This window comes from Lynx canadensis, chromosome B1, assembly GCF_007474595.2.
Source record: "Lynx canadensis isolate LIC74 chromosome B1, mLynCan4.pri.v2, whole genome shotgun sequence".
NCBI classification, from domain to species: domain Eukaryota; kingdom Metazoa; phylum Chordata; class Mammalia; order Carnivora; family Felidae; genus Lynx; species Lynx canadensis.
Genome location: NC_044306.2, coordinates 105326115 through 105350226, shown reverse-complemented (window position 1 = coordinate 105350226; position 24112 = coordinate 105326115). Strand labels below are relative to the sequence as shown.

Sequence of the window (24112 nt, the reverse complement as noted above, 5' to 3'; positions counted from 1 at the left end):
AAATTAATATGTTTCTATGGTATATGTATGTCTACACTAAATTACCATTTGGCATTTGGAAATCACAGAGCTACCTACTCAGAGGCAATTGAATGAAAAAAATTTAATTTGAAAATATCAAATCCTGTGAGACATTTCTCAGACTCTTGATTTTATATGAGATTTGCTGGTTAATGAAGTATATCTCAAGTATAAAGAAAGTTAGGCTTATACAGGGCCTATAGTTTAAATAATTTTTTGTTATTGATACATAGAATTTCTTTTACCCCTGTTACATCATCCTTGATATGTTTATCTAAATTATGTGTGCTTTGTGACTGGTGAAATATACATTCAGGGTCCCTAATAAAAATAGTCATAAGGACATACTTTCCAGCCTATCTTCATTCCTCAATAAGTGTAATAATAGTCAGAAGCATAATAACATTCATATGTGCCATGGAGGAATCTTGCTTTCACAGCCTCTATTTCTTGAGCTCCTCATTAACTATTAATGATTTGTTCATGGAAAAACAAAACAAAAAGCAAAGGATTGACACTAGCTCAAAGTTGAAAAGAAATGCATAATCTAGGAATATAAACGGAGACAATTTTTCTTCTTGGGAATAAATATCAAAAAGGAAAGTATTGGATTGGGTATAGACCCTGCCATCATCCAGCTGGCTATGACATTTTATTTTATTTTATTTACTTATTTTTAAATGTTTATTTATTTTGAGAGAAAACGTGCGCATGGGGGACTGGGGGAAGGGGCAGAGAGAGAGAGGGAGAGAGAGAATCTCAGGCAGGCTGTGCACTGACAGCTCAGAGACTGATGTAGGGCTCAAACTCACAAACTGTGAGATCATGACCTGAGCTGAAATCAAGAGTCAGATGCTTAACCAACTGAGCCACCCAGGTGCCCCTTGAGAGGACATTGTAGAAGTCAGAGAATCTTTGATATCTTTATTTGGTGGACAAATCTGTTTTCAAAACCACCCAAAGGCCCTGGGTCAAGTATTATGATCTAAAGCAGGATTATACGGATGGGGATGGAAGCTGTGGCAGTCATTTAGACAACCTTGTGAGACCTGAGGAAAAGACAGGAGGTGGCTTCATGTATTAAGTTTCTACTGTGTGCCAAGAACTGTGTTAAATACTTTCTGTAAGTTATGACAATAGCTAACATTAACTGAGCACAAGCTTTGGGCCCTGAATTGCGCCAAATAACTTTCATAGATTATCTCTTTTCTTTTATTGACATATAATTGACATATAGCATTATATTAGTTTCAGCTGTACAATATAATGACTTAATATTTGTATTTATTGTGAAATGATCACCACAATAAGTCTAGTTAACAGCCATCACCACACGGTTATAAATTTTTTTTCTTATGATGAGAATTTTTAAGATCTACTCTCTTAGCAACTTTCAAATATATAATATAGCATTATTAACTGTAGTCACCATGCTGTACATTATATTCTCAAGGCGTACTTATTTTAAACCTGAAAGTTTATACCTTTTGACCACCTCACCATTTCAACCATGTCCCCCTTTGCCCCCCACCAGCAATCACCAAAGATTATCTCTGAATCAGTAGTCCTTATGAAATTAATACTATCATTATTCCCAGTTTATAAATTAGAGTTGGGATTCAGAGGCATAAAGAAGCTAAAGAACTTGTCCAAGATCACACAGTGTTACATAGTGGACTCTGGAGTCAATGTGAACTTGCACTCCCAAACAATTACAGTGTGATTTCATTCACTCTTCAGAATGACCCTGAAAGGAAGGTATTACTCCCAATTTACAGATGAGGTGTAGGTGTCTGAAGCTCAGAGAGGCTAAAAAACTTGTCCAACAATCACGAAGCTTATAAGTAGTAGGATAGGGTTGGAACTAGACATTTGTCTGAGATCCAAGCCTGGACCCTCCCTTCAGTACCACATAGTGTTCACCATCTCATTAGACCCCAGAATACCATTCCCTGAGACCTGTAAATTGTGTGCTCCCCAAACTAGCAAGAGCTACTCTGTAGAGGCTTTATAGGTGACTTTGACCATGTTGAATGACATTAGAAAGGACCCCCTTACCAAGATTGCTCATAAAATCAGATGCTATGATAGTATGTTGAAAGTGAAGAACAGTCTCTGAAAAAAGAAGCACCTGTTTAATAATTTAAAAAGATGGATTTTACGGTGATTTTGTACTAGTTACCCAAATTCTTTCATTTTCTTATTTCAGGATGAATAGGTGATATTTATGGGCTGAGACTGGAAGGAATGTCACTTAAAAAAATAAAGCACAAAGTCTTTACATAAAAGGAAGTGCCCTCCTAGGCTTCATGCCATTTTGACTAAGTGTAATTCAGGGAACGTCCTTATTAAATAGTGAATCAGCACCCAGCTTGGCTTGCTATTAAAGCAATAATAACTGAGACGTATCAACAAGAATAATTCTAAACAGAATAATGATGAGAGGGTCACAAGCTTCCAGTGTTTCAAACTATAATCTAAAAAATAATCATCACTGGAAACTTAGAATTGCATGAAGTCTCTTCTGGCTTGTCTATCCTGGATATGCATGAGACAGCAAACCTTTCCTGCCACAGTGTCCTCAATGGAGGATTTCTCAACAGTATTTCTGTCAAAGACTTCTCAGCAAGGACATTGTTACACCTTATGTTTTTTCCAGTAGCTTTTTTTTCTTCACCTATATCTCATTGTTATTTTGAAAACATCTCCTGAGAAACTAGTGTAATGGATTCCAAACATGGGTTTGAACATTCCCATCACCAACCTCAAGGAGAGAAGATGTGAACTTCTGATTTTATTGTAAAACCCCCCTCATTATATTTGTAGAGCTTCACTGCCTTAATTTAAGATCATAGAGCCATTAACAGGATGATAATTACAAGGGCTTCTAATACACTGGCTGCCATTCTAAACACTTAACAAATGGTGACTTTTTAGTCATCACAAAATGACTATAAAGTAGATACTGTGATCATTCCACTTTACAGATGAGAAACTGGGGTAAAGAAAACTTAAGGAACTTGTCTAAGGAGGTAGGGATAAGCCTGAAGACCAAACAATCAAGCACCAGAGCCATTCTCTAAACACAAGGCTACATTACCTCTCTTGATCCCAAGACAATGGTCACAGATAAAACGAATTGTCCATCAGAGCAATAAGCTTTACCTGTCTCAGAACTAACCCAAAAATTACTTTAAATCTTCTAAATCAAAGTTAGAAATATTAAAAGGACTTCTTAAGAGTTTGGTAGCCCCAAACGATAGACACTTGTAAGCAGGTACGAAGGGAGGGGAAAAGCTATAGTTTTTTATAGTTTTTATAGTTATTTCTGCTGGCCTATCTTATTTGCTTATAATGCAATAACTGGCAGGGGGAAGTCTAACATTTTTCTAGTCACCATTGAACAGATATGCACTAGACCAAACTCCTCAAACACCCACTTCCAGCCAAATAGTGTCATATTTTACTAGGGCTGTGTAAATTTATACCAGGTAAATAAAGGGAAAAAAGAATAGCGATGAAGAGAAATCTCTCAAATTTTAATAACAACAATGCAGAAAAACATTTCTCCCAGTTTTTTCATTAAAAAGGCATGGTTTGATTTAGGAGATGCAAAAGGTAACCAGTCCTTAAATGAAATTCACCGATGATTACGTGGGACAGTGCATACAAACAGCAAGCATACAGAGGCACAGCTTGTAGTGGGTAAGTGTGGACCCAGGCCAAACTGCTGGGAGCTGCATCCCAGGCCCACCTCTTGCCACTTGGGAGACTCTAGGCAGATGATTCCACCTCTTTGAGCCTCAGTGCCCCTAGCTGTGAAATGAGGACAATAGTAGGTGCACCTCACACATTGTGAAGATCACACGAATCAATGTGTTGTGTGTATAGAATGGTGCCTGGCACATTGAAAGCATTCAACATATGCTAGCTATTAATATTATTGCAAAGGCCACTTAACAAACAATAGCTACTATTTCAAAAACTTCCAAGGAGGAAAACACACACACAACGATTAAACAAGTTCTTTTGTTTTCTTCTGTTAGTGTGAATTCCAGTTTAAGGGATCTAACACAACTAAAATAGAAAAAGCAGAAGCACTGTGTATAAATCTCCTATGGACACAAATAATCTATTCTCAAGAGTCTTTTGCTGAGAAATCGTTTCTTCTCTGTTTTCTTACTGAAGCTTTATATGTCTATATTCCTCTCTATTCAGCCTGTTGGACAATTGTTTTCTTCTTCATCTTCATCTGTTGTACTAGCATTGTTGTAATAATATACAAAATGAGACCAGGACTCAAAAAGACTGGTTCAATATTTAAAAAACAACAACAACACACCCTTAACATCAGCTTTGAGACTCCACTGTAAAGGACTGTGTTCAATTCAAAGTATCAATGTTAAATAAAACAAGTGGGGGCACACTTAGCACTATAAAGAGAATTCTTATGGCAAAAGGCTTGTAAATTAAATATATTCTCAAAATTGGGTAGCTGGCATTCTGAGTAAGGTTCTGGTAGGATAGTTGAAGCTTAAATAGGTCTATCACACAGAAAGTGGAACAGCTGGCAGCCCGATCGCCGAGGCTACCCCAATTCAGCCCTGCAACAGTTGGGGCTCTGACAGAACCTGGCTGACCTCTGAAGGCGCTGCAGACAGCTGTTCTTATCCCTCCTCCCCAACACTGTCCCAGGACAAAGGGTCAGTAACCTGGCCTTTTTAGAGTAATTGATCCCCTTGCCTGAGAAGCGTGAGCAGTTTCCAAAAACAGAGTGAAACCTCTATCTGAAGAGAGCAAACTCCCAGCTCACAGAGCAAGTGATGAAAAACAATTCTCAGAAGCTGAGTGACTGACGTAGGGAGGAACCTAGAATTCCAGCTGCCTTTAAAACCCAGGGAATTTTGGTGGGTTTTCTGGTGTACTTCTAGACTCTTTATGAGTCAGAAGCAGAAGTCAGGACTTAATCTTGAAGAGAAAAAAAAAAAAAAATCAAAACAAGGTGAGATGCTGAAAATTTTATCTGAAGCCAAAATTGCTTTTGTTTCAAATACATTTCCATGGATTTAGTTCTGTTTCCCTTCTGTGCCATTTAATTACATTTTTTTCTTAAAAAGTAAAAAACAATATCTCTTTCTTGAATTGCATAGCCCTCAGATTGGTAAAGAAATGTTCACAAAGCCTTCCTCTAGAGCTAAAAATCACCAAAGAATAGGCTGGCCTAATATAAGTAAAATGCTAAGCGTCATACCAGTTCTTCCACAATTAGGTCTTGTTTTATTCTTATATCACAGTCAAGAGTTTATTGATGATCTTGCCAGCTGGACCACTTGTTAATGCTCATCTGATGGCACCAATTATAATTCTTCATATAAACCCAAAAAAGCTAACTAGATTTTGAATTCTACATTATGAAACATCCAGCGAAATGTTACAACTCAGTGGGTGGTATTATTGAAATAAAAAGCAAAGCAAATGATATCACTTAGAAGTTTTTATTTTAATTGTACGTTTCAGTTTACCAACCAATAAGATTTCCTTTATATAGAGCACTTTGGTTTTAGCCAAGTATTGCCTTCACAGTGTTCGAACACACAGTTTTCCAACCCTTGTTCCCCGGGGGAAATTAAGACCTTTTCCCCACCCTGTTCCCACCTTGGAAATTCTGATTTAGTAGGTCTGGGTGGGGTCCAGGAATTTGTTCTTGTAACATACACCCCAGGTGATTCTGATGCTAATGATTGTGAACCACGCTCTGAAAAACACTTTTCTAACCCACAAAACACTTAGGTCAACCTTATTCTTTGAAACCCATGAATAATTTTCCAGTTTATCCAGTCAGACACAGCCAGACTTGTCAACTGCACCCGATTTCAAATGCTCTTGATGCCTTGTCTGAAGTGAGCAGGCATTGAAGTGCTGACCTTGCGGACTGGCCTTGATACCAGAGGTCCAGGAGATGGCAGCAAACTCTCTTCCTGCTCAGAAAGTGCTTCCCAGGCAGCCATTCTAAAACTTGTGAATAATTTGCTCTAAACATTCATTTTTATTTATTTTCTTAAACAGAAGAATAAAGAGGGCCTTCAGATGTGATTTTATCTGACCCCCTGCTTCTCATCAAGGCTGAGAATAAAGATTTCTAGGAATAGAATGATACAATTTTATCATCTAGAGAAGGGACTGTACAAAGTTCCTTGGCTGGTTTTTCTTATCTCTGGCGAAAGGGATTGTGGGACTTCCCTTGGCTGTAGGGCAATAGAGTGTGTTATCTCCAGTCAAAAATGTTCTTACTAATACCTAACTTAAATCTCTCCGGCAGTCATCAAAACATTTTTATTTGGGGATCTAGGCTGAAGGAGAACTTTAGAGCAATTAGCCTTTTAAAATGAAAACAAAGATGATTTAAAACTTTCAAAACTAAAAAGAAATTTGTGTACCTTAAGGATCACAGGGACAAAGAGCCCAATGTTTTTGCTGTGCCTTTACTTTAAGATGGTCAAATGGTGTGGTAGATTGACAAAATGCAAAATCAGTCGGAAGCTGCTTAAATATTAGAAGAATGTACAGAACAAAGGGACAAGTAGACCCACTGAGTAGCAGCTTTGATTACCACAACAGTATTGTTTTTCAGGTCTTTGACGCACTGAAGTTTATTTCTAACACAAAAAGGATGGTGACCTCTGGAAGTTCCATAATATGAGATAAATGTCTACTTACCAGTGGGAGGAGAAGAGACCAATGAGAGATAGGAGAGCTGGATATTTGAGGAACTCTGGTGTGGATGAGAGAGTAAACGTCACTGTTGATGAAAAAGAAATGTTAGGACTAATGAACAGAAGTTACAAGGTAGTAAGTTTCAGTTTAACTTAAAACTTCAAAATCTTGATGGGGAAGAGGTGGAGAAGGAATTAACACATATATTGGACGCATAAATGTTAAGAGCTTTAATACACGTACTTAATTTCATTCTCATGACAACCTTATTTGGAGGAAAGTTACCCTTATTTTTTTTTTTAATTGATAAACAAACTGGAGCTCAAAGAGGTTAAGAAAATTGCCCAAAGTCACACAAATAGTCCTAAAATGGCATACCCACTGGCTGACTCCAAGTTTATCTTTCATAGCCTGTGCCTTTACCACTGCAATGCCTATCAGGTGTATTGTAAAAAGAACTCCTATGTCTCATGGAAGCTGGATTGCAGGATCTCCAATCCCTTCCATCTCTGACTTTTTATAATTTGCTATATAAATATCTTCTTTAAAAAATACGGGGGCCGCCTGGGTGGCTCAGTCAGTTAAGCATCCAACTTTGGCTCAGCTTTGTGAGTTCGAGCCCCGCATCAGGCTCTGTGCTGACCACTCAGAGCCTGGAGCCTGCTTTGGTTTCTGTGTCTCCCTCCCTCTCTGCCCCTCCCCCTGCTCATGCTGTCTCTCTCTGTCTCTCAAAAATAAATAAACATTAAAAAAAAGTTTTTTTTTTAATCTGGGTTTTTAGGTTCTGAGAGTATTTTGATGTAGTTCAATACTTTTTAAAAGCCAAGTTCAGTTTAAAACCTGACAAAATAAAATTTCTCTGTTCCTTACCTCTTAAATTCCAGGATCTTTGCCACAGGAAACACATTTTAAAATTAAATACATCAGGGGTGCCTGGGTGGCTCAGTCGGTTGGGCGGCTGACTCCAGCTCAGGTCATGATCTCGCTGTCTGTGAGTTTGAGCCCCGCCTTGGGCTCTGTCCTGAGCACTCAGAGCCTGGAGCCTGCTTCCGATTATGTGTCTCCCTCTCTCTCTCTGCCCCTTCCCTGCTTGCTCTCAGTCTCTCTCTCTCTCTTTCTCTCTCAAAAATAATAAACAATAAAAAAAAATTAAGTACATCATTTCTCTAATGAGAAAAAGCAGAGCTTAGAAGAGAATAATTTTTCTTTTCTTGAAGCCATGACTAGAATGATTTGCTTCGGTTCTAGCATCCGGGAAGTGTAATTATAATTACCCACGACTATTCTTGAAACACACACAGATAATGTCTGGAGGAGGGAGAGAATTGTGAAACCCAGAGCAGCCTCTAGGCCCCAGCAGCCACAAGGTACCCTGGGGTAAGGTGAGAAACAGCTGACATGCTGTAGAGCAGAACTTCAGTAGCCTCTGCTTATCATTTCACCTGCATCACTAGACCTCCATCCTTTGTCGGTAGAGTGCTCATGTTCCATTATATAAAATTATGTCAAATGTATCATACATTCATACAGAAAGCAGTCTTTTATAAAGAAGAACCATTTAGTATTTATTTTCTTTGCTGTCACTATTCAACCTCTGTTTTGTTGTCCTTTTGTTGTTTAAATTTCTATGATATTCTACCTAGCACGGTCAACCATGGTCAATGTCAAAATCCTGTCTTATGAATGGTGCATAAATGTTTAATTATCAGTGTATCGAAGTCACATGTAGGCTTCACTTTGTGCAAAAAAAAAAAAAGTACTGATCTAGACTGAACTGCATTTAGCAACTAGTTGCAACATTGAAGTTGCATTTCACCTGGAAATAACTGACTCACAGTAATAAATTGTAGAAGATTGTCCCTTCTGCCCCCGCCTCCTTTAGGCCCTTTAAGTGAAGAATCTGGAGATGACTTTCCTCCTAGCTAAAACACACACAAAAGCTCCATCTTAGGTCATACTCTTGTGTGACTCCTGATGGTCAACAATTGTTGGTCTACTAATCATATTTTAAAAGGAACTTACCTGCATTAAAATTACCATTTCCAAAATAGGCCAAGGTTAAGAACAAGGATAGAGCTGAAAAGTCTGAACACTATGATCAGAAAGGGTGTCATAATACTTAAGAACTAGATCAAAACAAATTTGAGCAGAAATTTTTGACAGGTGTAACTTAGGAATCTTTTTACAAATAGATAAGCTCTAGACACTTCTTTTTACATCCTTTACCCAGTGTTTTTTTTTATTTTTTTGTTTGTTTTAATGGAGAGTTGTTTAAGAATTTCAGACATACATATTATGAAAGAGCCTCTTCTCTCAATCTCAAATGTGTACTTATAAGGACCTATTTTGAAGAAATGTTCTTGGGAGACGTCTGGTAAAAGATATCTCCACATTCTTCATTTGTATTTGAAAAGTATACCATCCTGACCATCACTGTATACTCCACTTTAATCTCTTTTTCCCTCTTTGTGGCCTTTTATCTATTTCAAAAAAACAATCATTCATCTGAAAACCCCACTCACTTTATGACATTCCTGTCTCTTTAAAATAAACTGACATACATGAAATTACTGCGTAAATCCCTCAGACAAGAAAGATATCATGAAATAAAACTTACCACTTGGACCAGAGAGATGTGGTAAGGCAATTAAGCAAAATTTTTCCTATTCTGTGCTTAAGGAAATAAGTTGTTGGTGAGTTCCTGGATGAATAGTTGTATTTTTTTATGCCTAATTTTAAACATCACTCTGGGGCCATGTTTTTGATGAAGGAAACATAAATATGATTTGGCAGTAAATCTTAAATTTCCCAAGAACAGTAGTTTAAACATTTTCCCCAGGGACCAGGAAATGAATCAAAGGATCTATTGCATAAGCTTAGAAACGTAATGGACAGAAAAACAGAGACAAAGATCAAGTAAGTCATTTTTCTCATACTGTATTTTCCACATCCTTGGGAAATAATGTTGTCACATGTTGCATACTTGTTGATGTGTCTTTGTCATTACCATTAACCAACTCTAGTTTGTCAGTTTTTTTAATGCAATTAGGAGTTGTGATTGAAGGATAGCTTAAACACATGCCAGGAAGAAATCTGGAGAATGTTGTCAGGCAAAGGGCTCAGTCAAGGTTGTTAATGGTATGCATACATTTCTTAAAAATTCTTACTCCTAAAATCTTTACTGGTAAAATTTTTCTCTGAGAAAGTCAAAACCATTCTACTTAGAAATGAGTTTGCTTAAGGAGTATTAGCTCTGCATTAAATAGCAAGCAGATAAGCTATAAAATATATTTAAAAATCGTCTCTCTTATCCACACTTTTTTCCTATAGACAAACGCACATTCATGGTGACTTTTCTTTTTGTGAATGAGGGAGGGAGGCAACAGTGGCCTGGATTTGTGTTAAGAAAAGTATCTAGGGTATTATGTGCAGCTAAAGCTATATTCAGACACTTAAACACATTTTAAATAGGCTTTCCAGTGTAAGTATTAATTTTATACTAAAATAATGACTCTTCTTTATTAAGTGCTTACTATATTCCAGACACTGACAGTTTTCTTTACAAAAACCTTCCACAATGTCAACAATTCATCTATTTTGTACAGGATCAACATCCTTTGTTTATTGTGGAAAAAAAAACCTTTTTTTTCTCTATAGAAACTGATGAAATATGAACTTTTAATACGTTATTCAGACTTTTACTGTTCAAATCTTCTGTGAAGAGAAAGCCTCTGTTCAGAAAATATTTTGAAATGTGTTTAAAAGATTTTATTTTTACATTCAAGCCAATTAAAGTAGACTTTTATGAAAAACATATTTAAGGCTTTTCCCCAAGAAATACAAAAAATCAAAAAGTCAATTCCAGCTCTGTAAATAGAATACAGTCTATATTAGTAGGATTATTTTCATAGGCTATAATTTCTAGAATGGCATGCTTCTTTTCTGAGGATAAAGGAGAGCAAGGGGGTAAAACATTGTGGTGTAGTTCATTTCTTTTCACTAATAGATTTAATGCCTTAAAATTATTTTGATAAAATTTTATTACCTATTACTTTAATTTTTAAATTTCCCTATACAGACACATAACAGCTATGTGACCTAGGGTAACTAATTTTTATGCCTCAGTTTCCTCATTTGCAAGATGGAAATTATAGGGTTGTTGAGAGGGTTAAATGAGTTAATAGAAAAAATTGCCTAGCAGTGTGATTAGTACATAGTAGAAACTCTATGCGTTTCAGTTATTGCGATCATGGCTTCTAAGATGGAAGGGACCACAGAAGTGTATGTACAAATTCCTCCTTAACATCGGTCTTCATGACCTTAAGTTGCATGTGGTTATTTTTATTTTTTTATGACAGAGGGTTAAGAACGATCAAGAAGTCTGTATTTTGGCCCACCCGGAGCTAGCAGAGGGGTGAGGTCAGTGCGTGTTTCTGGTCAGCTCTGCTGCCTGCGTTCTGGCTTCTGGCGGGAGGGAAGCAGTGGCTGGCACAGCAGTATCTGAGGCGTGTAGTGTTAATGCCACTTCAAAGGCAAGGCTCCCTCCTATTTTTATCCTGGGTCGGCAGTCTGCCTATGCAGTTGCCTCTTGAACAAAAGGTTCTGCCAGGTCTCTGACACCTTTTAAGACCTCACAGGCTCTTCTCACAATAACAAGAATAATCACCATTTGTTGTGCCAGGTGGCATTTGATTTCTAAACGAAATCTCTCCCCTACCCATAATCTTGAGACCGTAGCCAGAATTATTACCATTTTACAACCAAGGAAAGTACTACGGCTGGAGAGGTTGAAGCCTACGTAGGTCACAAGAGGCAAAGGCCGGACTTCCAGGTCACTGTGACATCCAAATTCACATTCTTTCCAATATATCATGCTTGCTTCCATTGTCATTTATAGCCCTTACCCATTCTCACAAAGGAATTTCCTTCAAACACAAAATAAACTTTTAAAAAGTGTATTGTTTTAGAACCCAGATTTAATCTAAAAGTTAATCTGAAATTAATCAAGATAAATAGTGGCAGAGCCAAGATGAGAAGCACTAGAGACAAGATGGTATCTCTTTTTTTGATGTCTGTTTTACTTATGGAACTATCTAAGCAATGTATTTCTATTCAATAATATGACTTATTAGTCCTGATTCTTTGCACTATTCTTTTTTTTTAATGTTTGTTTATTTATTTTGAGAGAGAAAGCCTATACCAGTGGGGTGAGGGGCAGAGAGAGAGAGGCAGGGAGAGAATCCCAAGCACGCTCCATGCTGTTACTGCAGAGCCCAATGTGGGGCTCAAACTCAAGAACTGTGAGATCATGACCTGAGCCGAAATCAAGAGTCAGCTGCTTAACCAACTGAGCCACTCAGGTGCCCCTGCACTATTCTGTTTTTTTGTTTTTTTTTTTTAATGTTTTATTTATTTTTTGAGAGAGAGAGAAAGCAAGCAGGGGAGGGGCAGAGAGAGAGAGAGAGGGACAGAGGATCCAAAGTGGACTCTGAGCTAACGGCAGCAAGCCCAATGCAGGGCTCGAACTCATGAACCATGACCTGAGCCGAAGTCAGAAGCTAAATAGTGCCCCAACCCCTGCAATATTCTTGATGAGAAACATAATGCTGCCTATTTTTGTTTAAAGATGCAGGCACTCTCCTCCATTTTTTAGATAAGAGAGTGCTACAACAGAATTTCCAAAAACTCCACTGGTGAAGAAAATTTAAGATCCTCTTTAGAAAAGCAGGTTTCAGGGAATATGAGTTAGAGACTATTTAATTAAGAGAGTAGAAGAAAAATGACCTTAATATTCTCCTTATCCCTTGACGTCGAGCTTGACTATATGTAAATCATCTCAAAGGAGCATTTATCCTACATTTAAAGATCTCTAGATATAGGAATTCTACATCTTTATGGAAAAATATCTCTCCTGTTAACCTGCTTCCCTATCAGGAAAGTTAATCCAAGACTCCTGAAAGCTAGACGTGCCCCTGAGAGATTAGTTAGTAGAAAGTGCCGTTTTCTACACCTGCTTGCAGACTCGTGATAAATGGTAAATCAACTTTCAGCTTTCTCTTCTACAATTCTAACTAATCCCAATGTCCATTATCTTTTTCTTCTTAGGTCTTACCTTTTAAATCCTGTAAATGTATTTTACACTCTCTTTGGGATTCATGCATAAAATTCTATGACTTTTCTCATCTGGGGAGTCAGAACAGCTTAAAACCCCTCACATTTGCACTGACCTAAATGCAAATCATTTTACTTGCATGTTAAAATCTTCTACCTGTTTAGAAAAATCAATGTTTGTAAATATTGATCAATCCTATTTGTTTTGACAAACATGGCTTGGTGTGCATATTGGTGTGTGTGTAGTGGAGGGTGGTGGGGATGAGTCTATGTGTGTGAGTCCATCACCACATGTAACTGATGTGAAAGGGCTACATCTTGGGCATGACCTAGAATTTTTGTGAAACTAACCAAGTTTCTTGGATTTAGCAGTCTGATACAGAAACTTCATTCGTTCAACAAATACTTACTAAACATCTACTTGCCAGGCACTGTTTTAGGTCTAGGGATGTCTAAATGAATAAAACAGAATAAAACAATAACTCTTACATGGAGCTAAATTCTAGTGGGAGGAAGCACATACACAAAATGATTAAATAAAGTATTTATTATGTTAAATAAGCATAAGTCAAAAGGGAGAAATAAAACAAGGAAGGGGATAGGGAATTTTGAGAGAGAGAGACAGACAGGCAGACAGACAATAGCCAAATAGTGATCCTATGATATTTGAGTAAGGCCTGAAGGAAATGAAACAGAAGTCATACTGATGTCTGAAGTACTATGTTCCAGGCTGTGTACCAAGCAAATGTAAAGGTCCTGAGCCAGGAGTGTGTTTGGTGTGTTAAAAAAAATAGCAGAGGCCCATGTGGCTAGATCCAAGTGAGAGGGAGAGAGCAAGAGGGAGAGAGCAGGAGGAGATGAAATCAGAGACGTGAGGAGGGGTGGGGCCAGCAGACTTTACAGGGTCTTGTGGGTCAAGGAGAGGACTTTGATTTTCCTTTTTGAAATGAGAAGCCATGAGAGGATTTTAAACAGAGGACTAAGTGACATAATCTGGCTTAGGTTTTAACGGGATAATTTTGGCTGGAACCAGGGAAACCAATTAGGAGACCATAGCAACAATCCAGGCAAGATTATGATGCTTCAGCCTAGGATGGTGCCAGTGGATGCATGAGAAATGGTTGCAGACTGGATGTATTTTAAAGTCAGCACTGACAGATCAGGTGTGGAGTGTAAGAGAAGAGGGAAGCGTCAATAATGACTTCCAAGATTTTGACGTGCACGAATGGGAAGCTGGAGAATTACTGGTGCTTTCTTCCATTCATGTACTTCTTCATAGTCCTCAGCTTTTTAGAAATTCTTATGAATGATAGTAATTAAAAAAATTTTTTTAATGTTTTCTTATTTTTGAGAGAAAGAGAGAGAAAGAGAGAGAGAGAATGATCGGGGGGGAGAGGGAGAGAGAGAGGGAGACACAGAATCCAAAGCAGGCTCCAGGCTCTGAGCTGTCAGCACAGAGCCCGATGCAGGGCTCAAACTCACAAGCTGTGAGATCATGACCTGAGCTTTAGTTGGTAGCTTAACCCAGCAGGGAGGGGCAGTGAGAAAGGGGAGACACAGAATCTGAAGTAGAGAAATTCTTACGAATGATTTAAAAGGCAAATGAACTGTCATTTATTTCTGTTTGCCTCTGTTGGCATTTGCTTATGATAAAGGATATGTTTGTGATGAATATTTACTGATCATGTGTTTAAGAAAGTTGTTGAAGGAGTTGAAATAACGTTTGTCAGTTGGAGACACTTTCCCTATGAATATTTAAGCAGGAATTCAGTCAAGAGAATTTTTTGGCTTTCAGGGTTTATAGTATGAAATAATTTGAACTTCAAAATATATCATATTAAACTTCTTTGGCTTCTAGGGAAAAATAATTCAGTTGCATTGGTTTGGAATTCACTTCATTGTCCTAAGTAAACCTCAGACTACACTTATTTTTTATTTATTTAAAAAAAATTTTCATGTTTATTTTTGAGAGAGAGAGGCAGAGTGGGAGCAGAGAGGGGAAGGGGCAGAGAGAGAGAGAGACACAGAATCCAAAGCAGGCTCCAGCACAGAGCCTGATGTAGGGCTTGAACCCATGAACTGTGAGATCATGACCTGAGCTGAAGTTGGACACTTAACCAACTGAGCCACCCAGACACCCCTATATTTCTCTTTTAAATGTTAAATGTTTCCTGCCAGCTAAATTGATCACTAGACAGTTTGATAAGGAAGCTAACTAAACTGCTTCATTAACTGCTTTATGTGGATAAATCAACATTTAATTGACATGAGAAGTTGGTTATGTTACACTAAGAACGGCCCTCAGCAACTCTGAGCTTTGTAGGTGACTTGAGTGTAGAGCCCCTTGTGTGTCTCACTTTCACATAAAGGGAATGTGTCTAAGTGTGATGTATTCCCTGTACCCTGGCACTTGCTTGTTCTTGTGACAAATGGAAGATGGCAGCATTAATTCATCCAAACCCAATCACAATTTAAATAATTCTTTCCAAAATTTCTAAGATTTCATTTCATTTAGCTTGCTTGGATTTGCATTTTTATAAAAAAAGAAGTTTTCTCAAAACAATTTCATTGCAAGTATAGTCTAACATTTGATTAAGATCTCTGGAATGAAACTATGTGCGTCCAACTTCCCCACTCCAACATGTACTAGCTTTCTACCCTTGGGGAAGTTACTTACCTTCTTTAAGTCTCACTGTCCTTGTTCTTGTCCCTGAAACTAGGGATAATAATAGCTCCTACTTCATGGGGTTGTTTTGAGGATTATATGAAATACTCTATGTAAGTCAGTTAGTAGCCACCTATTGACACAGAGTGTGAGCTGTTAATATTGGCTACTATTAAAGGCAGAGGTAGGAAAATGCCTCCTTTGTGTTTAGCCTTTGGTGGGAATATATAACACCAGGTGATTCTTGAATTCAGTGGGTATCTGCAGTTTTTGCTGCATGTATTATATTGGGCTGGCTAAAGATTAGCATGTTCTTTCATGTGTTGAACACTTAAAGGGCATACTACTCTAAATAAACACGGTTTGAATGTTCTACATGCAATGTCCACGGTGCCATCTGCCAGATGACAGGGCCCCTCAGTCAGTTTGAATGATGTCTTCATTGGTTTGCCTTTGGTGTTTGTGTTTATGTATCTAAATCTACTTAAGAAGATAAAGATATTATATCTGAATTCACCTTACCTAACAGGAGGAAGAAGGATGCAAAACACTTGAGAGAATGACCACCATAGATGTTATTTCTCCTTAGTTTGAAAATGAGAGATGGCTACGGGATAGTGAAGGGGTCCAAAGAGGGTGGAAGCAACTGGAAATATGTGAAGTAAAGACTGTATAGGAGTAGAAGCAGATGTATTTTATGCTTTTAAGATCACTGGGGTAAAGTTATGGGAGGCAAAATTTGGTTCACTATAAGGAGGAAGTTCTCAACAGTTAAAGCCTAAGGATTGAGCAAGATGCCATGAAAACAAGTGAGTCCCCTGCTCCAGAGCAAGGTCTGAGTGAGGTATAAGGTTTCAACTCATAAGACTATTTGAATTTCTTGGAATTAATTAGAAAAATTTTTTCGTTCTATTTTTAGCCTAAATTTCATTTTTAAAAGAAAATGAGAGAAGGACTTTTGTGGTCTATTGAAAATGATAATGTGATATAATAGGATATTAAAGCAAAAGTTCCCCCAAGGCCCTCATATACAGAGATGCTGCACTCTAAAGTCTGATTTGAGACTAAACTATAAACTCTACAAAGAACACGACAGGAAGCCACTCCCACAGTTCTGGAACCACCCAGTCAGGTCTAGGTTATTATAAGGGATCAGAGTATGGCAAGAAGAGAAGATCTCATGAGGAAGAATTCTGGCTGCCATAAACCACAGGGTGTATGTTTGGAGTAGGTGGAGATGAAGGGGTCTCCACCCCTTTGAGAGAAGAATTTCATAGTGGCTTCTTACAGAGGTGGAGATGAGATACCTGCATGAGGACAGACAGGAGGACAGAGTGGATTGGGGTCTGACACCCTCCCAAGAAATCTGGAAGGTGAGGGATGAACTGAAAATTTGTTTTGGCAAAGAACCAGGAAATCTGCTGCTATACCTCCAAAGGCAAATGATGTGTGCTCCCCCATGGACCACAGCAGGCCAGGAGTGAAGGAAAGCTGGATAGGGTTGTCTTGGGTCCTCTTCAAATGGACCCTTGTAGCGTCAGCTTCCTAGGGGATGCAGAATGAGTCACAAGTTATCAGCTAACATAGGGATGAGTTGGCATGAATTGAGGACTACAAGCAAAATGTCCCCACTGATAGGAATCTTCAAAGATCCCATGAAAGTTTCCTCATCTGGACCTACCTGGCTCTGAGAGTGGAAAGCCAGGTCATGATGTTATCAAATCAAGTAAAATTTCTCTTCTGCTCTTTTTCTCTTTTCCATCCTTGTACTCTAAGCCCAGGGAGCAAGAAGTCCCAGTTAGTAAGCTGGGGGAGGAGAGGGAAAAAAGCATGGAGAAGCCAACCACAAAGCCTCCCCTGAAGGAAAGAGGTCTTCCTGAAACAGGAAGAGATTTAACTCAAAATTGAGATTGGAGTTTGTTACTGCAAGGGATGGAATATTCTATTTTGAAATAAACTAGTTTGGGTAACCTAACGTGACCACAGGACTATTCCTAAAAGAAAGCAGAACGCCACAGTGCCTGCTAAATTTTCACCTAGTGACAGTGGAAAAACGTCTTTAATTAAAAAAAAAAGGGGGGGTGGCAGGAGACAAAAACAAAGAAGCCGTTTGGTGTTACAGCAGACATAATGCTCATGGAACATATTAGGTACTGTTAAGTGCTTGCATATCAAAAATTTTAAGTTCTTCAGATAATAATACAACCCATGGTGGAAACAACAACCAAGGATCTAACCCATGTTATGCTAGGATTCTACATTCAGACATTCAAACTCCAGAATAGAAGAAACACCTCTGTTATTTTCAGGTCCCTTTGGTCATTTCTGGCTCAGGGTATATCATATGGCTTCCTTTAGCCAGGCAAACAGAGAACAGCATGAGCCTTGGGACAGAGAGCAGGAGGAAATTGTACCAAGGAACAAGATGTGAAAATTGCTTTGGGGAAATATGTTAAAATTAGGGGTTTGCATGCAGGCAGGGACTAGAGGACTGCAATATTTTAGGCACAAAGAGAAACAACAATGTACCTAAAGAACTATTTATGCCACCTCTGTGTCTCCGTGACAATTTGTGAGTTATGTGCTATTGTTGGCTTAAAGGACTATGAAGGCATGTTTGTAGTCTGAGGAATATGTAGAAAAGCAGTAGTCATTTTTCTCATTGAGGTAATTGTACTCTTCCTTCAGGACCTTCACTATATTTGGCATATGTGTCTTCTACAGGAGATTTTTTTTTTTTTTAATTTCAATGCTACTTAAAATTTTTCCTCAGAAAGCCTTGACTTAACTCTTTCAGTATCATACCTCAGAGTTCTACTTTTTGCTCACATGTTCAACTGATGAACATTTATGCCTTAGCTGAAAAACAAAATCTCTGATCTCTTTGTTAGTAGAATATCATTCAACAATGTTTTTGAACTGATTTCTGTTAAGTTTCCATTCTTCTGAAGATCTTCAAGGTAAGAAGGTGAGAGAAAAAATGGACAATAAAATTTTCACTTTCATCCAGTGTTTTGGATGTCCTATCACTGAAATGTATGTGTCCATTTGTACATAATTATTTCACATATATTGATAATTATTTCCTTTTGTACTCATTAGCCAGTGATGTTAGTCACCTATATGTATATTCAGGATCACCTCCTATATTTCTATAGAGTCTCAGATCCTTTTATTAACATCCTTTCAAGTCTCTATTGTTTTAAAGACTTGACTAAAACAGGTCCATGAGGTGTTATATCTGATCAAAGATCACAAAAAGCAGGTATCACTGGAATTTGAAAATTTCACAGACTCTATAGACCAATGTATTCTCTTTCTTCTATTAGTAAGGACAAAAGGGAGACATAGACATATACCATGAGAGACCAGAGCTAAATATTTCTCTATCATATTGAATGGTAATACTTCTCACTGTTTAGAAAATTCCCTATTGATCCTGTCAAGATAGGTAAAGAGTCTCTTCTCTAAAGTGACCTTCCATGATTGACTACCTTGCCACGGCAAAGCTAAAAACAGTACTTTGTTGTATGTTTCCTGAGGGAAAGGACTCCATTTAAATCATCTTGGTATTTCCAGACTCATAGATGAATGTGCCTGGAAAATATTAGGTGTTCAACAAAATTTTTGTTAAATGAATGAAACCAATGCATAAATAATGTGAAATGAAAATCAAATCCAAGATGGTGACTAAAAAATGGCTTTGTTCCCCCTCCCTGATTATATACTCCAGAGAACTATTATTAGATCTAGATTAGGATAAAGAGATTAATGAAAACAAGTTTTTATTAGGATTCAACCATTATTACTGAAATTTTAGTGGTAAAAAAGAGAGAGGCCAGATTCATTATATTAACCTCCTTATTCTTGATATGCAAGCCAAGAATGAACCATCTACCTTCTTTGTGTGTCTAATGGGAAAAAAAAAAGCAAACCATTTGAATCTAAGACAGTTTGTCAAATCCAGATGTTGGTGTTCACTTAAAATTTAAGAACTGGTTAAGAAAGAAAAGCTGTTGAAACCATTTATGAAATCTGGATGCATTTTTAAGCGTGGCAGTGCTTTTTGTTCCAGAAACACACAATGTTATATAATACTTTCAACATTGACTCATTTCCCCTAGGTGTACATTTGCCACTTTTTGCCAGAAGTTTGTCTAAGAGGTTTCATGCAGAAGGAAATGTGTGAGGAAGTTAAGTAGGTAACTAGTCTTCAGGGTTCCTAGAAATACAGAAGAGGCAAAAGAAGAGAGAATACAAGAGTTTCCTATAAATTATATTTCTTCACACTGACAAACCAAATATTTAACATACACAAGGGGATGTTGCAGGGACACAAACTCTCAAAGAAATAAGGAATATAATATGCATAAAAGGAAGCAAAATGCAAATGAAACAAGTGGCAAGAATGTTTCTTTGAGATATGGGCAATCTCCCATGCATAGGTAATAAAGATACACATAATGATCAGCACTGTATAAATAGATTTTGAAAAGAAAAAGACCATCCACTCCATTAGATCAGCAATGTTAAATACAACTAAGTAGCTCTTGGGATTTTGTTTTTGTTTTTGTTTTTCCTGTATTTGGTGGACCAAAGTAAGATAACAGATTGAAAGTCACTTGGGAAAAGTAAAATGCCCAGTAGTTCATGGCTTGTTTTGTTTATTTTGTACCAGGAAAACAGGACCTGAATAAGGGTGGGCTGTGTGTGTTGATATGGATATGTGGAGGGCAGATAAGTAAGGGTGGCTCCCAGTAATAACAGAGTCCATGTGGTGGTGGTTGTGCCTAAGAGAGATGGTAGTGATTGGAGCTATGAGTTTAGAGATGGAGAGCAACAATGAAGTCCTAAGTGAAGACCAAGTCCCAGACCAGAGATAATAATACACCAGGCAGAAGCAGCCTGTCTTGGCTTTAGGACTAAGCATTTTGGAGATTTGATTTTTACAGTGCTCAATGATGTTGCCAAGATTACTTTGGAATAATAGTCAATCAGTACAAACAAAAATGAATGAGATATACTAACATTTTCATTGTTTCTAGGAGATTGGACGCTCCCTTTCTCTTCCTGGAAGGCCAGTCCCACCCACCATCTCCACAACATCTCCTTGGATATACCAGCCTGGTTATAGCTACTCTAGCAAACCAACTGATGGGCTAGAGAAAGCAAACAAGAGACTAACTCCTTGGGAAGCAGCAGCAAAGTCTCCTCTTGGTCTAGTGGATGATGCCTTTAAGCCCAGAAACATCCAAGAATCCATTGTGGCAAATGTGGTCTCAGCAGCCCGGAGGAAGGTGCTCCCAGGGCCCTCAGATGATTGGAATAAGAGACTGTCCTGTGTTCCTCAAGCCCAGAAGGCCAGTATGGGCTCATTCGCAAGGCAAGAGTATAATGTTGCATCCTTACCTGATAATAATATGCCCACCAACTCCCAATATGGTTCACAGGTCTCATATGCATATTATAGGCAGCCTTCCAGAAATGATTCTGAAATAATGTCCATGGAAACTAGGTCAGATTACTGTCTTTCAATAGCTGATTACAACTACAACCCACACCCAAGGGGATGGAGACGCTAAACATGAAGCTTAGAAGAACTATCATGTGTCATCTGTAATAGTAGTTTTTAAATGTTCCTTTGTAGGACTTTTCACTTTTCCAGTAGATTTAGATGCACTTTTGGTCTTGGCTTGTTCTCAGAAGTCATTTTTTTGAGTTTATGTGTGTGTGTGTGTGTGTGTGTGTGTATGCACATGTGAGTGATCTCTTCCTTGCACATGTGAGTCTGCTCATGATAGAGAATTTCTTAGAGGAAAAATTTTCTGCCTTGATGTGCTGGCATGTATATCTAATTCATAATCTTTATTCCATTTATTCCATTAATATGGGGTAGTCTAAGCAACTAAACACTGCTCAATGAAAGTGAAATTGTGTATATTCCCCTATGTGTCTTAGACCAGGAAGGAATTAATGAAATATGATGTACTAATTGTCATTAGCAGTAATAGCAAGGAATATAATGTTGGAGAAGTTTTCAATGAGAGCATGCCATTGAATGATAATTATTTTTAAAAAGGATTTCCTTGATGTCATTTTCAGAAGTTCTCTGAAACATTTTCAAAAATCCAGTGAAACTGGATTTCTTTTTAGATTTGAAATATGGGTGTTCTCAGAAAGAAAGAAATATTTAAGAGTAAGATAACTATGCAACTCAGAAGGACTTTTGAGGAAAATTGTGTAATGTATGGGGAATAGAAAGACTTGAGTAGAGAATTTATTTTTAATCTATTTAAAGCCAGCAGCCCAAGACCAGAATAGACTCTGGGTTCAGGTATCCTCATTTGTCAGATGGAAGATCAGATTATTTAATCTCTTATATCTTTCACAGACCTGATATTCTGGGATTCTCTCATTGGTAGAATGGCCTTTGGTGCATTATTCAGTTTTGATGTTCATTATATAAATATAGGATTAATTTAGGAGTGGGTTAGCTCATCAGTGTCACTACATGTATAATTAAAGGTCCAAAAGGAATTGTTGGGAGACTGGTTTTGTGCTACGTGTTACATGGAGTGAGGGTTGATGTGAAGAAAAAAACTATTAATGGATTTAAGGAAGTGGTAGATGGATGTATCTGTTATTATGCAACTGTAGGTCATGACCATTTATTTAGTTAAAGAAAACATGCCGCAGGAGCCTATGCAACAAGTAGTGTTCTTTAGAAGGCCATCATTAGGATGTTCAAAGGAAGCTGAACAGCTGCTTGGTCAATTTCATGACCCATGCCTTGTTAGCACGACCATGAGACAATCAAACACCTGCTCCTTACTGCCAGACCCACAAAGTATTCGGTACAAGGAAATTCAAAGCATTTGACATCATAAACAAGAATCGAGAGGATTTTAAAATAAAAAAAACATTTTGAGTATTCAAAACTTTGTTAGATTTTTAAATGTGATTATTTTGCTTTGTTTGACCTTTTAGCTCTTGAACTTATCATTATAATGGTGTCTTTCACAGAATAAAACTTAAAAAAGAAAAAAATTTCCAGTCTATTAAGTGATTCCTTATCTTGGAAATAGAAGATTAAAAGTTTGAAGAAATTATAAGTTATTTTATTGATGGATCCAACCAGGTACTAATTTGTTTAGTTAAAAAGAAAAGATAAATACTTTCTAACATTATAGTGCTAAATTTTCTTAAATTTATATACTGTTAATTCTCTCAAACTATAAAATACAATTATAGACTCCTAAGACTTTCTATGGCATCCTACAAAATAATGCCTGGTATATTAGCAAATTCTCAGGAATCCCCCACATTAAAGTCTTATTTGCTTCAAACTTAATTATTTTGGCTGAATCATTCTAGATGTCACTGTCTTAATCTAAGGGTCATTTAGCAGAAAACACTGCCTGACAGGATCAGATCCTATATTGTTGCTTTCTTTTATAAATGCTCAAGTGATTTCCATTACTCCTAAGATTTAATATACTCCAACTCCAGAAACTAATATACATTATATTATTCACTAAAACTTCCACTGGACTCAAAACAAAAAACAGATATTTTAAACTTAAATATTATTATAATAAAACAGCCATTTCCCTTTTTTCATGTGCTAGATCAAAATTATCATTTGTTTGAAGCTATCTGAATTTATTGTAGACATCAAGAGAAAAGCAATACATGGCAGGAAAGTTGTACAGTCTTCGCTCACAAAGAAATGAACATCTCCTATTTTTATTAGAAATTGATGTTTCAAGAAGTCACACTTTGCAGATAGAATTCTGCAAAGCAAAAGTGCCAATGTCAAATCATCACAAAACGTATTGTGGGTATTTATCTCCAGGTTACTTAAAAAGAAGTAGTTAGATGTGTGATTCAAGCTGATGTGTGAGACGGGAGACCTGCCACGCTGAGATCTGATTCCTATGAGTAAGAAAACCTTGAATCAATATGATAAAAACAGCATTTTTAGAAGAGCTCTTGCTTATAAATATATACCACATTTGTTAAGATAGTTTTCTACTACTAGCAATCACATAGGTAGACAGAGTTCCTGTTTTACCATGGATTAAAAAGCATGCCCTAAAATATTACAGTATGTCAGTCATAGGGACACTAATTTGTCACCTTTTCTCCATCTTGAGTTTAAATACCACATCACTGCATGTGTGTGAAGTGTCTGCTATTAAAATGATTTAGATTTTGTCTAGTATCTTGAATTTTAAAAACGCATGGATTCTAGTCCACTTATTTCTGAATATATCTCTTTTATGTTCTGGCACCATCACTCACATTGGAAGAGGCCACCCTGTTAGGGCTCAAGCATATATGTGTACTAATGAATTGAAACTTTGGATAAAATGTTGTATCAAATAGGCTTAGCTATTATAATTAGAGAGGAACTGTAGAAATACTCATTTTTTAAGAGAAAGTAGATTTTCACATTTGATTTCTATTCAAAGTAGAAGTATCTACACTGTCCACACTTTTCTATTAAAAATGACTAGGTTCTTCTACTAATTAGATTGATATTTCCAACTGTGTTTATCCCAAAAGACTGTATTTGAAAGCTACATACTGAAATTCAAA

General features: G+C 37.3%; 1 protein-coding gene across 1 annotated transcript in view; it reads left to right on the top strand.

The window, feature by feature from the left end:
• SYNPO2 (synaptopodin 2) overlaps positions 1-22714 on the top strand; it is a 166294-nt gene extending 143580 nt beyond the window's left edge. The window contains exon 5 of the mRNA XM_030313164.1: positions 20557-22714. Within this exon, the coding sequence (XP_030169024.1) occupies positions 20557-21093 (537 nt within the window). The 3' untranslated portion in view covers positions 21094-22714. The remainder of the gene's footprint in view (positions 1-20556) is intronic.
• The last annotated feature ends 1398 nt before the right edge of the window (positions 22715-24112 follow it).